General features: G+C 33.0%; 3 protein-coding genes across 3 annotated transcripts; 1 reads left to right on the top strand and 2 right to left on the bottom strand.

The window, feature by feature from the left end:
• On the bottom strand, positions 1,399-3,622 carry LOC104731832. The gene is made up of 10 exons (XM_010451318.1): positions 3,387-3,622; positions 3,048-3,107; positions 2,928-2,967; positions 2,623-2,801; positions 2,488-2,526; positions 2,290-2,385; positions 2,111-2,171; positions 1,900-2,027; positions 1,711-1,802; positions 1,399-1,614 (listed from the first exon to the last, which is right to left on the bottom strand). Exons 1-10 carry the CDS (start codon positions 3,432-3,434, stop codon positions 1,500-1,502), a joined length of 858 nt encoding a protein of 285 aa, XP_010449620.1. The 5' UTR covers positions 3,435-3,622; the 3' UTR covers positions 1,399-1,499.
• LOC104731831 lies at positions 3,738-5,843 on the bottom strand. The gene is made up of 2 exons (XM_010451317.2): positions 5,328-5,843; positions 3,738-5,238 (listed from the first exon to the last, which is right to left on the bottom strand). Exons 1-2 carry the CDS (start codon positions 5,840-5,842, stop codon positions 4,185-4,187), a joined length of 1,569 nt encoding a protein of 522 aa, XP_010449619.2. The 5' UTR covers position 5,843; the 3' UTR covers positions 3,738-4,184.
• LOC104731830 lies at positions 11,822-13,013 on the top strand. The gene is made up of 3 exons (XM_010451316.2): positions 11,822-12,531; positions 12,643-12,714; positions 12,979-13,013. Exons 1-3 carry the CDS (start codon positions 11,935-11,937, stop codon positions 12,982-12,984), a joined length of 675 nt encoding a protein of 224 aa, XP_010449618.1. The 5' UTR covers positions 11,822-11,934; the 3' UTR covers positions 12,985-13,013.

The raw sequence follows: 16,087 nt of genomic DNA, 5'->3' as shown, positions 1-16,087 counted from the left end.
TCTAAGGGTAAAATGGTCATTAAAACACAAAGGAGGGCAAAAATAAAAATGGCCAAAAAATGGTGTATTTTTGAAAAGGGTTATATCAAAAAGGGTATTTTTAACAAATTCTCATATTCAATTGTATTCAAAAAGTGGGTAAAATTCAAATCTTGTATTTAAAACATATATTATCATATTAAATCTTTTTAAATAATATAGGGATTATCCTACTATATTAACTGAGAGGTACAAATATGAAACTAAGCTTATAAAGTGTAAAAGATTACATTGTCATGTCATTGGTCTTAACGCAAATGTTTAATTTTTCAGTAAGGATAAAAATATAATTTTAATATTAGATTAACAAAAATAAATAAATAATTATTAATTTCCAAAAATAATATTTTCTCTCTCTAATTAATTATAGACAAAAATTACTAATCAATTAATCAATTAGATTTTTTTAAAGTAAGATTTTATCTTTAAGTATCCAATTTATTATTTTAATAACTGTATTTGTTAAGATTTAACTATATTTAAGTATCCATATTTTTTTTTTCATTTACAAATTGTTTTAAATTATCATATAATACATATGATAAATAAATATGTAGATTTTTTCTGCATATATTGTGATTTGAAATTTTTAAAACAAAGATATATTACTCAATCTATGAAGAAAAAAACATGTGTTTTAATGTTCCACATCGACAGGTTGGTAAAATTAAATTTATGTGGTTGATAAATTAATAAATTTTATTTTTTCACAATTAGAATATAATAATTAATATTTTTAAATATTTCACAAAATAATGATGCAAATATAACAAACAATTTAAAATGGTAATATACATCAAACAAATTAAAATACTATAATATTAGTATTAAAAAAGATATATGTAGATTTACCAAACAATTGCAATATTAAAAGTAAATACTGTCTCAAACAAAATAACTTAAGAAAAAAAAGTTTATAATTTTTGGAGAAAATGTTGATATGTGCTTTATAGCCAGAATAAAATTTTACGTTTAGAATCTTTTTTTTTTTGTAATTGGGCCACAACTGGCCGGCCCATTAGCCAAATTCCTACATTCGTAGGAGCCGGGACTCGATCCCGGGTGTGATGGTGTCTTCTACAAATGAACTTAACTCCTGCCACTGCACTAAAGTCACTTCACTACGTTTAGAATCTTATCTGTAAAATTTTACATTTATTTCAAAGTTTGTGTATGAGATTTGTATCTACCGTTGAATATTTCTAAAATATGTGTATAATTAGTCAATGATAGCATAATGATATTGTCAAATTTGCAATTTACATACACGACTATCTTTTCAGAGCTATTTGAGGCAATTTCTCATCTTTTTATATACGCACAAAAACACTCATCCATTCATTCTCTACATGTCCAATCTCGTCCAACGACATTACTTTTAAACTCAAAATATTGTGAGAAGACAGTAGACAAAAGTGAGTGCATGTTTCCAGCGAAGGGACAAAAGAAACCTGTCTATTTCACATTTCAGTAAGGATTAAAGAGGACACAATTACAACGTATGCAAGAAATATGAATAATCCTATTTGAACTAATACTCTTGGATTTTCTCTCATATTTGGGGACGTCACCGACCTGCAAAGCAAAAACCCCTAGTGAGTCCAGTTTGAATTGTTCTTCTTATACAAGAAACCATCGTTTTAACCCAAAGATGAGATTTCGATTCTTAACCTAGCAATTCGCTGTGAGAGTCGATGAAACGGTAAACTTTGGATGAAGACGATGCCCGGTCCCGTAAGAGTCGCTGTTACTACGTTATCACCCTTTTTGATTAAAAAAAAAGAAGATTTGTAAGTTTGACGAAAGGAAACAATCTTGATACATTTTGTTTGTAATGGATAAGGAAGATATGTAACATACCCCAAAGACTGCCCGTCTTACAGCTGTAGCATTGAATTTGATTTGGAAATTAATCGAGGGAGTGAGAGCGGCAATGCAAGAAACATCAATGGTGAGAACTTCTCCCACCTCCAGGTTTTTCTGTACAACTTATGAAGCAAAAGGAGTCGGATCAGTTTATATGGCCTAAAATGAAAGAGTATCATGTTGTGATAAACCTTTAGTTGCATACCAGAGCCACCAGCGATAATAAAAGCAAGACCCTGGCCAGAGAGCCTTTGTCTCAGAAACCCCTGCAACAATGATTCTGTGAGTTAAAGCCAGACATATATAAATTTTTACATACTCTAGTAGCATCTAAGTTTAGAATGAACAGTGTCAAAAGCCAATGGAATGTATTGTTCTCCTTACCTCAGCCCCAGCTGCAGCAATGTTTCTTGCCCTTTGTCTTTGGTAAACAGAGTTTACAACCTTCACATCATGGACAGAACAGAGAAACGCATCTGGCTACATAACACAAAAAAGAAAAGGTCATATCATTGACTGTGGAGGAAAACGCTGAGAAGTAAGCATCTACAAAAACTGACGGTTTTCGTTAATGAGCTCTACCTGGCAAAGGATGTCGCCACCAAACATTGCCAAATCAATCTTCAAAGAAAGATAAGAACGAGATAACGAGTTACATTAAGCATGACATTTAATAATAAGGAGAAAAAAATGATGGCAAGAGCAAGAATCACTAACTGGGAGAATCCTAGCCAAAGAAGGTGCAGCGATACCGACAAATCCATCGTTTTGCCCAGTGTTGCGAAGAACAATACTGCTAACACTCTTGCCTAAAATCCACTGTACAACTCCAACTTCTTGTTCAGGGGTATAAGTATTGTCCATCTCAATGGACCCAGACATGTAGCACATTGAACCTACAGCACCATACCTAGTAATCAGTGACCATATACAATCTAACCAAACCGATCTAACAAAACTGAATGAGCAATTAGGATGATTAAGTTCCAAAGACATAAAAGATTGAATAGACTGGAAATTACCAGGCTTAGCAATGACCTTCTCCTGTGGTTTTAACATGATCTGTCGAGAAACAATCAAATGGTTAAAAGAGCTTGAGGATTATGACACAGGTCCACAAAATGCGCAGACTAGAAACCTACCTGAACAACCTGTGCTTCACCACCCATAATTTGGAAAGGTGTGATCGTATCTTCCTGACTCTGCATCACATGAGCACTTGTGAGGTTATACTCTTTACAGACAGATTCAAGAGATCAATTCTCTCCCAGGAAACATCTTATTAGATTTATCACAAAACGTATTCATGGAAACTAAATTAGATTGGATCGTGCGCCTAACAGTTATAAGTACATCACAGTCCTCAACACCTACACGAAAGGATCCTAAAATACTCGCGAAAGAAACACATTTGAACACTAGCCTTCTCTCGACAGTAGTGTATGTAGCAAAAACACGAATCTTAGAGGCGTGAAGAGAACCTGATAGACATAAGGCTGAAATGGAGTAGAGAAAAACGGAGCAGCCATGGCGGTGAAAACCGCTGAAAGATCTCACTCCGAATTCAAAATTCAACAGAACCTCTCCAAACCAATTCGATTCGAAAACGTTCCGCGTCGATGATCAGACCGCAGATCCAAATATCAAATAACACTGAAGAAAACTTCTGAATTTTCTTAAAAGTCCGGTCGAAATGTTCGCGGTGGATGTGACCGACGGGCGCCCGATTAAAATTCAATTCGCTTAAATCGGCCTTTACTCACTGGAGAAGCTGCACGTGGAATCTTCTTACGTGGGCAGATCTCATTGGTCATAAATTACACATCGACGTAAGTTTTAAATCCGGTTTAATATGATTACGATGTCTCTCAAGTCAACCAAATCCGGTTAAAATCCATTGGTACAAATTACAAATCTTGTCGAAACTACAAGGATTCTACATATATAAAAAAACTTTAGAGTCAGACACTAATCAATCACCACCAACCGCACCCATCCCACGCAAACCACTCTTCACTCTCTACCATCCTTGTCTAGGCTCTCAGGCACGATCCATTCGTTGTGTAAGTTATCAGAAAGGAACCACAAGTAGTCTATTAATAAGAAACTACTGTGTAGATAGTTTCCTAAATAACTTAACAACACAAAACAATCCAAAAGCCTGTTTTCATCTCTACACAAAGATCCGCAAAAACTTAACCAAAATCACTCCACATTGGCTAATCCAGCAGATGAATCCAACCTTAGAAACAAGGATCATAGAAATCACAGTCTGAGTTTCAACTACTACACGCATTGTATTTCCTCATCATCTCTACACTATCAGCTATTGTAGACCCTGCAGTACCAACGAAACCCAGTGAAGCACAGCTGCAAACAGCTTCCTCTACGTAAAGCTGCACATTGGATACTTCATGAGGAGAACAGTGTTTCTGCATCTTTTTGATACTATCAAGACTCATCGGAATAGACCCAAATTTCTGGCCGTGACTCGCAGAACCAAGCTCATGCTCCGTTCGCACTAAGAGTTCATCTTGTTCCCCTATAAAGTGGAGCTTGAAATTTGTAGAGTTCTTAGACAAATCACCCAAGTAAGTTCCGGACCAGTTACCTTCAGGAAGGTCAGTCATTACAAACACATGAATTAGACCAGGATTCTTTAACCTCAAAGATTCCAACTTCTGGTATAACCCCGTAAACGTGCTCTCCCGATGATTCTTGAACTGACCATCTAGTAATCTAAGCTGTGCACAAACAAACGGTGCCTTTATGGTTTCTGATACAAATTTCTTCCCAGCGCTCATAACCTCTCGAACAAAAGGAAGGAAATCAACCTTCTCAACCAAAGACTTTATCTTTGAAGATTTACGGATATCGACATAGAGCTCCGAGCCTTTGTATGGAGCCGTAAAGAGGCTCCCAAATGCAAGAACAGCAGCAGACTCAGCTTCTGTACCATGTCCAAGAGCCTTATACACATTTCGACGCCTTCTCACATAAGATAATTTCTTTTTCTTCTTGAGCTTCTCATCAGGCTGAAACGCATCTAATCTTCCATCAGCATCTCCGTTCTTAAACGTCCAAACCGTGGTTCTACAATCTTCATCCACACCATACAAACACTTATCTACATTACCACGACCTCCAGATAACAAATAGCCACACTGTCTCAGTGATTCATAACCTTGAGATTGTTCAGCTAATTCATCAGAGCATAGAGTCTCCAAGTTAACACCACACAGTAGTGATGCAAAGTACCTAAGATCAATCACTCGAACAGCCGAAGAAGACACCAGCGACGAAATGTCTACAATATCAGCCATTGAAACATACCTGTAAACACCACCAAGATTGATAAAATAACTAAAACCCATTACGAAAAAAGTGATTTTGTAAATGAAACAAACAAATGATTTTGTAACCTGTTAGTCCTAAGAAGCTCAATTGAATGATTCCAAACAGAGAGACGTATCTCGCTAGGGTTCAAAACCCTAAATTTAGGACAGCTGCCGAGAGCGACGGCGTGATGATCGAGAATCGGAGGAACAATGAGGGTCCGATTAAGAATTCCCGCCATAAGAAGCGCGTTCTTAAATTCGGAGAGCTGATTACTGAATCCACTGTGAGGAGAGTAGAATAGAAACTTCTGACCTAGAAGAGTTCGGGTTAGTGTCTCGGATCTGCACTGAGGGAATTGAACGGATCCAGAAAAGGCGGAGATCGAGAACAGGGACTTGGGCATCTCGGAGTAAGTGATGAAGAAGAAGACGACTATGAAGAAGAAAACAAAAAGGGTAACGGAGCAAAGAAAAATGGCGGGTTTGTTGGTTTGCTTCTTCCTGTTTGGCCATGGCTTCGGGCTTGGTCTACTGGGATTGAACAAGTTGTTCATGTTTTTTTTTTTTGTGCTCTTGAGGTTTTTGAGACGCCATGCCATCATTGCGTCTCTACTTATTTTACTCGTGTGTAGACGCCTAGACGGTGTTAAAAACGGTGCGTATCATTATTTTAAAACCGGTTGGTTTGCTTATAAAAACGTCAGATTAGATTTCTTCTTACCAAAAACCGGTTTAAACACATTGGTCCAAATTACAAATCAGTGGACGAAACTAACAAGGAACCTCTTCAGTCCAAATTACAAATTACAAATTACAAATCAGTAGACGAAATTAGTCCAAATTACAAATCAGTAGACGAAATTAGTACAAATTACAAATTACAAATCAGTCTCTCTCTTGCTATAAATCTCACTTGGTTTAATTCCTCTTCGTTCATATTCGTTGGAGCAACCTGTCCGGCATAATGATCAAAATTGGAGATATTTTGAATGGTTATCAGTCTTTTGTTGGCAAAATCAAGATTCTGGATATTACTCTCCTACCAACTAAACCAAACCAAACCAAGATTAGTATTATTAGCAAAACAAGTAAAGTTAAAATGTTTTGAATCACAAGAATGAATGAAAAATCACAAAAAATAATATTTTGCTAATAATATTAATTTTGGTTTGGTTTGATTTGTAGGAGAATAATATTCAGAATCTTGAGTTTGTCATCAACAGACTAACAACCATCTAAAATATCACCAATCCTGATTATTATGCCGGACAGATTCCTCCACAGAATATGAACAAAGAGGAATTGAACCAAGTGAGATTTGTAGCAAGAGAGGGATTCGATGTTTCAAAGATAGGATCCCATTAATTTTAAACTCCATTAACACCGTGAGACATCTTTTTTATTATTATTTTTTTTGTTTAGACACTTTTAACTCTAATAATTTTGACTTTAATTTCATTCTTTTATTGTGTGTATTTGTAATTGAATAATATGCATCACCTTCAGGCTGCCATCAACGAACTCAATCAAATCAATGCTGCTATTACCAATCTGGCGCCACCTAATAATGTGTAGCATCAGCTGAAAATAAGATTACTCATCTTTATTTGTTTTTTTTGTTAGTTCTTGTTCGTTTATTCATTTGGATGGACCATCTGAATGAACCATTCAAATGTTGTTCGTTTTTATAAAAAAACGAACATCATCCAGAATCATTCACATGAATTATCTGAATGAGTTTTAAAATTTTAGGCAAAAATTTGAAACTCATTTGGATGATTCTAATTAAACCATTTGGATGGAGATGGTTCATCCAAAAAGAACAGGGGAATCATTGAAGGACTATCCAAATAAACTACTTTTTGTCTTGTTTGTTGGATCATTTGACATTGAGATGAATCATTTAGATGTATCATTTAAAAAGATCATTTAGATGGAAATGCTAGATGATGAAACGAACATGGCCTTAGTATAAAAAACATTTTGGCTAGCTTTTGTTTGTCTTTGTCTTTTGTTTGTTTATTTGTTTGCTTGCTTGATGTGGATTAATGATGGACCTGGTATGGTTAATTAATGAAAATAGATCTGAGATGGAAGCATTTATTTATTTTATTCATCTAATAATGTAATTTAATCTAATAGTAATTTACAAAATTTTATAACCTCTATTTGTTTGATTTTCATAACACACTACTACTATATACATAACAACAACACACCAAATTGCCGACAAAAGAAAAAAACTAATGAAAAATTTATCAAAACCCAAACATATAGGCTCAAACTGAAAATTAACAAAAGTTTTATAAAAAAGTCGTCCACGTGAATTCATGGGTCTGTAATATTTTAGGGTTGTGATTTGCTATGATATTTGTTAACCTTTGAATTCGATTATGTATTGCTTTCTCATCTAACATAGATATATGGAAGATATAAGAAAAAACGAGGTGTTGGATTTCTTCAAGAAAGCGTATGAGTTGGTGGATGATCCATCAAAAAAACTCTCTAATCTCGTGGTTGCCGAACGGTATCTTTTTCCTAGTTTTATTCCGCTGGAATGTTCCTTCTGACCAAACGTCTACAAATCACCACCTTTGCAAGATTTCAAGCATATGTAAGTAAAACTAGTTTTTTTTTTTGTTATACATCATCAGTTTTGTAGTACATCATTGACCAGTTCAGTGAATGAAGAAAGAAAAATGCAATTTTATATTTTGTTCTTAATTACTTATTAGAGATTTAGAGAGATTGTTATCTCATCTGGACAAGAATTGGAATTCACGTGCACTGATTTTGTGAGAGGCAAGCCTAATCTTTTGGACAAGATTACAGATCGCTATGTGGCAAAGTTGAAAAAATATAATGATAGGAAATATAGGGTACTCAAGATGGCTACCAACCGGGAAAAGTATGAATCCGAATACAGGATAGTTACTCCACTAATGTAGTGAAAAAACTGACCGTGCCTTAATTCAATGAAGCCATCTACTGATGCCATTGCTACCTCTCTCAATTGGTTCAGTTCCTGCTCCGCCATTCTTGCCAAAAATCACAACCTTCATTAAAAAAAAACAAGTTGTGTGACTAATTATTATTTTATTTTTAGTAGAAATCGTTCTACATCATTCAAACATAAATATATGATTCTTTTTTATTTTTATTTGAATTTATATTTAAATTATCTTGAATTATTCTATAATACATTTAGTTAATAAAAATTTGTGATTTTTTCCTGCATATGATGTAATACAAAATTTTTAAAACGGACATATATTACTCAATAGATAAATAAAAAATACGGATACAATATCCCACATTGTCTAAAAGAATTGAGCAATGGTTCATAGTCATACTATAAAAGAAACCAAAATGATTCCGAATACAAATGAGTAGAAAACTTGATTTATGAGGCATTCATACTTTAAAACCTTTTAATTGGTTTATTCCGGTTTATTATTTTAAAAATTTTTAAAAGGTTAAATATGATAAATATTATACTGTAGATACACAATAAATATTAAAAATTAAGATGATATAGTGTGAGTTAAAATATCTCGGGACGGGGTTATAGAACAGGACGGGTTTTATCGATATTTATATAAATTAAAAAATATCATTAATTCGGTGTAACAGTGGTAAAACATCATTTCATTATTTTGTTAACACTGTCGGTATCAGAGAATAGACATATCTAATTAAATTGATTAAATAAATATTATATAAAAAATAAATTATATTGCGATATTATATAGTTTATTTAATAATTATTATATAACTATAACATATATAACCAACAAATACAACTTATAATTTAAATATTTTTGTTATAAATAATTTTGCCCTGCGGTGTACCGCGGGTCCTAATCTAGTATGAAACATAATCTAAGTCTATGTTTGATGCTAATCTCATTAAACATAGAAATCGAGTCTAACGTTTAATCTATACTAAGTTTAAGTTGACTAGTTCAAATCATTTATGCTCAATAAAATTTCTGTTTCTTTCCATTTGTGAAATTATATGCATCTGTAGGCACTATGCAGTACATAGGCTACAAAACAAAACTATCAAGAAAATATAAACACATCATGTTGAATGTTGGTGAAAAAAGAACACCTTAGTGTTTAGAAAACAGTATATTAACTCTCATAAAATATACAATAGAAATTATAAATTATACTAAATAAAAGTAGGAGCTATAAGCTCTTTAAGGCGTCCACATAGGATTTTAAACAACCTATCGGGAGACATGTCACTCATTAACATTCTCTAAATTTCCAGAATTTTCTATATTAAGAATTATTTTAAACAACCTATAAGGATTTGACATGTCATTTATTAACATTTTTTAAATTTCCAGAATTTTCTATATTAAGAATTTTTAGAAAAAGGAAAATTTTAAATTTATGGAAATAAAAGAATTATGTACAACGTCCCACATCGGCTAGAAATGTTTTAGATAATGGTTCAGAACCAGTATAAATAAAGATTAATATGCTTCCAACAGCGAATGAGCAGGAAAACTTGATTTATCATGCGTCCAAGTTAAAAAGTTTTATTCGCTTTGATCCGATTTTTTATTTGAGTATTTAAAATATTATAAATATTGAACTTTTTAAAAGGTTAAAATATTATATTTTGAAACCTTTTAAAAGTTTAAAATATTATAAATATTGAAACTTCTAAAAGTCTTAGCTTTTAAAAGGTTTCAAAATCTTATAGTCTTTAAATTTTAAAAATTTCTTAGCTTATAAAGGTTTCTAAAAAATTATACTTTATAAATTTTAAAAGTTTAAAATATTATAAATATTAAAACTTTTAAAAGGTTCAAATATTAAAAATATTTAAATCTCATAGAATGTTTTAAAATATTACAATTACTTAACCTCCATAGAAATTTTAAAATATTATATCTATACTAATTAAAAGTTGAAGCCATAAACTCCTAAAGGTGTCCATATAGGATTTAAAACAACCAATAAAAATTAGATATTTCACTAATTAACATTTTTGGAAATATAGTAGTAATCTATATTATTAAGAATTTTTAGAAAAAAAAGTAAAATTTATAGAAATAAAAGAAATATGATTTCATATTCTTGCAGTAAAATTTTTATTTTTAAGTATAAGAAAGAAAGATTGACGTCGCAAGACATTGAGTTGAGGTTATTTGAGTTTAAAAAAGAAGGATCGACGAAAAGCACAAATATTGTTTTTAACTATACATGTGTTCATATTACTTTCTCCGTGAGTAAGGATTTTGGTTTGAGAAGTTTCAATACGTGTGGATCTAAAAACGAATAAGTATATGGATGAAATTATCAATAATTGAATGCATGTTTTGACTATGCTGGTCTTTATGAATTGCACAAATTTTATTAGAAAAGAAATGATTTTGGTCTTAGAGTTTGATGGGTTAACAAGTTGTATGGTAGTCTAAAAAAAAAGTTTTTCAATGGAAGAATGTGAAAAAGTTGACAAGGAAGAAGAAGAAGAAGAGTATAACGAAGAACCGGATAAAAGTAACGATGACAATTACCATAAAATTTGACAACGGAAATGACAATAAAGAATATGAAATAAGAAAATATTGAATTAAAACACGAAAACATAGGTGGTAGCTATGAATTAAATATGAAAAACGAGATAAATTCAAGATTATAAAATTATTTCGCTTTTCTGGTGGTCAAAGAAATGGTTTAGGATATGTAGGTCACCATTTTGATTTGCCTCGCCTGGACGTCGAGTTAAATTCATTATCTGTTTGATGTGATTTGATTTTATAACACAACTTATTTTTATATTTTTAAAAATTGGATATCTGAAATTTAAATTTTTACTTAATACTAATTTAAGTAAACTTTTTTAAAGTGGTCATTTCTTATATTTTGAAACTGAGTGAGTATATAAAATTTTCATTAAAATATATCAAATAAACCCATGCGTAGCGTGGGTTTTTCATTAAAATATATCAAATAAACCCATACGTAGCGTGGGTTCAAAACCTAGTGTTTATATAAAGAATAGAATGATAACCTAATTAACCTAGTTTCCATAAGTATAAGTTATAGTAATTAATAACAAATATACTCAAGAATATTATACATATTCTAGATCCTTTTATACATCCAAAAAAGCATAGAAGCTGTAATGTAATGGGTCACTTATTACTTGTATGCTTTGTATCTAAGTGGCATGCATGCATTGAAGAGAATCCTTTTAATTTGGTATGATATATATAAGGATTTCAATATTAATGATTTTTAACCTAATTAAACAAAGATTAGTCTTTGAAAATTCTATTGTAGCTTTTTTTTTCTCCATAACAATTACATATGTATTTTTAAATATATACGAAATTTGGTAAATTGGAAGTCAAACATACAGAGAAAGATCTAATAACAATAAATTTGGGTAAGAAAAAGTCCAAATAACAACAAATTAAATTCAAAGAAGAAAGACTTTGTAAGATGGAAGAAGAAAAGAATCAACTAGTCTAAAACTAATTAAATGAAATTAAAAAAAAAAAAAAAAAAAAAAAAAAAAAAACATAATTAGAAAGAAACTTACGCATGCATTTTCCTTAATCCTCATTTGTACTACATATCTCTCTCTCTTCTCTGCTTGTGGTTGGTCTAGGGTTTTTGATCATCATCTCTCAGGTGAATAGGTCTTTGGTATAATCGCATCTCAATGTCTGCGAATTCCAAGTTAGAGAGGGCTGCTTCTCAATCGGCCGATAATACGGTGGCTGTCTCTAACCGTGTGGTGGCGTCACGGTCTAGTCGTCAGCCGCGGCTCTCTTTCTCCACCTTTGTTCAGTCATCCGACAACGATTACCCTAAGAAGATGAAATCCGATGAGGTTTCTCCTAAGAGAGACGAAGCTCCGGTGTCGGCGAAGGAGAGAGAGGAAGCGGAGGATGAGGAGGAGGAGGAGGAAGAGAAGAGGCCTTGGAATCTTCGGCCGAGGAAGGCTTGTGGTGGTGGTGGTGGTGGTTTGAAGAAAGGAAACGGCGTACTCGCGGCGGAGGCGTGCGGCGGCGGAGGAGGTGCTTCGGAGGTGAAGAATCAGAAATCAGGCGGAGGAATGGAGCCGAAATCGAACAGGCAGAGAGGAATCCCGGCGGAATCACCCGGATTAGGCGGTGGTGAGGTTGCGAAGGAGAATCACAGGCTTTGGGTTGCTCTTTCTAGAGACGAGATCGAAGAGGATTTGTTCAGCATGTGTGGGAACAGGCCATCTCGCCGACCACGGAAGAGGACTAAAACGATGCAGAAGTATCTCGATGTAAGTCACCACTCACCAGGTGTTCGACGAAATGCCTCACCCCTGAAAACTATCTCTACTAGTCTCTTCATCTCTTTGGCATTTCAATAATGTCTTTGCTATTGTATATAGGTCATTTTCCCTGGATTGTGTCTCGTTGGGATGAATGCTGATTGCTTCAAAGTTTCCAATTCTCCGGTTAAGGTGTGTGTGTGCACATTAGCTTTGATCAATTCAATTACTTTGCTTTGATTAAATGCCTTGGATCAACCAACCCTTTTGCTACATTAGATACATTAGATAGTATGAACTTGATGACAGTCCTTTAGTGCTATTTAGAGACGATATGAAGTTTCATTATCATTGTGCTAAGATAACATTAAACCCACATTTGGAAAGCTATTTAGCTTTACATTAACGTGGTTAATGATCAAGAAACTCGTAACAACGATTGTGTTCCATTTGCAGCGATGATTGGTGCAAAGTAGTCTCTTGGTGAAAGAAAAAAAGGTGAAGTCTCTCCCTTATTAAAACTTATCATTTTCATGGATATGGTAAACGTTGTTATGTTATTATGCATTGCTTGATCTTTCTGAGGTTTGTGCCTAATTTTTTGGTACCTTTGTTTCTGGTTTTGTTGCAGGGTAGATAGGTATGCTGGTGATCGAGAGAATCCAGGATACACCACAGTAGAGGATGATAGGAAGAAGATATCTCAAGAGACTTGTTCCTGTCTCATAACAAACTTAGTAGTAACAAAAATATAAGTAAATATCTATAAGGTTCATATATTTATAGATATAAATCAGATATATAAAGAGAGAGAGAGCGAGAAGGGTTTGTTTTTTGAGTTACTGATGATGAAATGCAGAAAAATCGGTTAGTAAGATGCGTTTAATATAATGGCAGAGCAAAACAACAATATCTATTTTAAAACTATTTCTAACTCTGATTAGCACAGCAAATGATTTATTAAACTATTTATAACTCTTACTAACACATAGCTGAAAATGTATTACGGTTTCTAAGAGGTTTAAAGGAAACTTAACCCTGCAGTTTGAAAGGGTTATATGTACGTGGTACATAGATCAGGTCGTGTAGTTCTAAGCCGATTAAATGGTTCCGATAAGTAACAGTGTTAATAGAAACAGCTCTGAGCCTCTAATCCATGGATCATAAAGCGAAATAAATGATTAAACTGTTTTCAAAATTGTATACAGATTAGTCTTCATTAATTCAATTTGTAAAATAATGACAACACAGAAATAGTTACAGTTCTGCATTAGTGTTATACCGAAAAATGTGAAACTAAGAGTTTGTAGTCGTTTTTGCTTCACTGCTGGAAAAAAACTGCATACCCAGCCAGTAGTACAGAACAACAACAACAAAATCTGCATTAAGAAAATTGCTTACTGTTCATCACACTCATGTGTAAAAATTGCATCTTAAGCCTTGGAGTCTTAATGGAGTACCTAAACCCCAATAAGTTAAAATGGGCTGATATTCATGATTCCAAATCCAAAAGGCCCTATACACCAACTACGGCATCTCTTACTTTTTTTTAGGAAATGTATTTCTTGTAAATTTTATTAGTAGTATATAATTAGAAAGAGCATGCTTACTTTGAAGAAGGTTTGTTCCATTAATTATGAACTCTTCTCATTATTACTATAAATGGGAATGATCATTCGGGGGTTAGGGCGTATCATTGATTATGTTAGGCCTTTTGTGTTTCATCACATAATGATTCTAGTCCACAATCATTTGACTCTCACCATTATGCTCTTCTTCTACAGCGAGGCCAAATTGTCAGTTTGTCGGTTTTAATTATTTCTTTTTTAAAAGAAAATTAGTTCCGATTCAAAACTTAATCATTATTACAAAGTAGTTCTTGCCGAATAATTAATGAAGAGTATCATTCTCAGTGGGCTCCTCTTGTTTCCAAAAAGCCAATTCATTCGAGAACAGCTTTCACCGATTACATCACACACCCAATAAAAAAGGAATCATATACACTTTCAATCTTTTCAGTTTATTAAAAAGAAAGATGTGATATCAAACGTATTTGAATCCAAACCGAAGTGTGTCCGTATGTTCATTTAGTACATAGATTACTCGCTTAGTGATCTAAAGTTGAGGTTTGGCAAAACCTATTATTATGATAGGTATTGTACTGATTTACATAAGAAACTGATTACTTGGTTGTGATCTAAATTTGAGGTTTGGCAAAACCTATTACTGATGATGGAGTAGATATATTCGTTATATTTTCTGAACATAGCTTTGAGATAATGCATGCGAGCATGTAGAGGATGGTGATATAGTAAAATTAACAAAATGATGTGATTGGTTATACTTATATATATCATGTGTCATTCATTGCTTTATCTACGTCATACACAGTCCTCGTTGTACTTGATACTGTATCCCTTCAACAACCAACCACACACAATGGCACCCCAAAAAAAATGATTCCTGAGCCTGTCACCTAGTGGAAAAATTAGGGTCTAAAGCTAAATTCCATGATTACCCTTCATTCCTAATAAAATACTATCAAACTTATTTTCTGGGTGTTTTTACTTTTCTTATATCTAAAAAATTCCGACCACTCAAGCCATATCATATAGGTCGTCTAGTGTTTCACGTCTTCCAGAACCAGGTCCCGATTCATTCATACATTAAGTGACACTTAAAAAGTATATTGAGGATTGGCCGAACGATGGCTTAATTTATTTTATACTGTCAATTTTTTAGAATAATTAAGAAAGAACATATAATGAAAACACATAAATTATAAAGAGAGATAGATAGTAGACTTAAATTTTTTTACCCTGAACGTAAGTATTTTTAAGCAACGTTTGCATGTGAGAAAGTGTTAGATATATGGGATTATATATTATTTAAAGGTTGTGAAATGAGTCCGTACCCTATTATTGTTGCACGTGTCTCGCATTACAACCGAAAAATATTCCAAACGATATTTTGGTTAACCGATGAATCCACATGACCACCAGCTCACCTCCCATTGGGAGAATAAAAAATATGCAAGTCGAAAACATATGTTTTTTGCAGAAATATTCCTCTTTTTGGCCTAGCAAAGGTTTCAAATCTTAACATATTATAGATCCAAAACTAACGAAACTGAAAGTAAATATCTGACGGTTTGATTAGTCAAATTCATGTCTCGATAGATTATGTTGAAAAATCTAGTTTCTCAAACATACTATAGCTTAAAGTAATAATACAATATTTTCATATATATATATATATATGCAATCAATTGAAAACAAATATTTTCATCCACATTTGTATACGAAATCCTCTCATTTTCATTTATTAAAATAGTAAGTCTTTTCTTTACATTTGAAAACTAAATTTTCTAATTTGCGACGATGACAAAAAAACTTCTAATTTGCTGTTCATTGAAAAAGAATATCTGAAAATGTAAAATGATATTTTCTGTTTGCAAGATCCTTGCCAATCGCCTAAGAGAGTCAACTCGACTATCTTAGCTTTGATTCCAAAAAAGAAAAAAGCCAAGGTGATGAAGGATTATAGACCAATTTCCTGCTGCAAC

The sequence above is a fragment of the Camelina sativa genome, chromosome 12 (genome assembly GCF_000633955.1).
Source record: "Camelina sativa cultivar DH55 chromosome 12, Cs, whole genome shotgun sequence".
NCBI classification, from domain to species: domain Eukaryota; kingdom Viridiplantae; phylum Streptophyta; class Magnoliopsida; order Brassicales; family Brassicaceae; genus Camelina; species Camelina sativa.
This window is presented reverse-complemented; position numbering and strand designations above follow the sequence as displayed.

What these genes read in the sequence shown, in the direction of transcription:
- LOC104731831 (XM_010451317.2), bottom strand. Translation starts at nt 5,842, where the DNA reads ATGGCATGGCGTCTCAAAAACCTCAAGAGCACAAAAAAAAAAAACATG. An exon ending in GAGCTTCTTAGGACTAACAG is followed by an intron (nt 5,239 to 5,327) that starts GTTACAAAATCA and finishes TGGTGTTTACAG; the next exon opens with GTATGTTTCAATGGCTGATA.
- LOC104731832 (XM_010451318.1), bottom strand. Translation starts at nt 3,434, where the DNA reads ATGGCTGCTCCGTTTTTCTCTACTCCATTTCAGCCTTATGTCTATCAG. An exon ending in GAAGGTCATTGCTAAGCCTG is followed by an intron (nt 2,802 to 2,927) that starts GTAATTTCCAGT and finishes ATGGTGCTGTAG; the next exon opens with GTTCAATGTGCTACATGTCT. An exon ending in CTCTCACAGCGAATTGCTAG is followed by an intron (nt 1,615 to 1,710) that starts GTTAAGAATCGA and finishes TTTGCTTTGCAG; the next exon opens with GTCGGTGACGTCCCCAAATA.
- LOC104731830 (XM_010451316.2), top strand. Translation starts at nt 11,935, where the DNA reads ATGTCTGCGAATTCCAAGTTAGAGAGGGCTGCTTCTCAATCGGCCGAT. An exon ending in CGATGCAGAAGTATCTCGAT is followed by an intron (nt 12,532 to 12,642) that starts GTAAGTCACCAC and finishes TATTGTATATAG; the next exon opens with GTCATTTTCCCTGGATTGTG.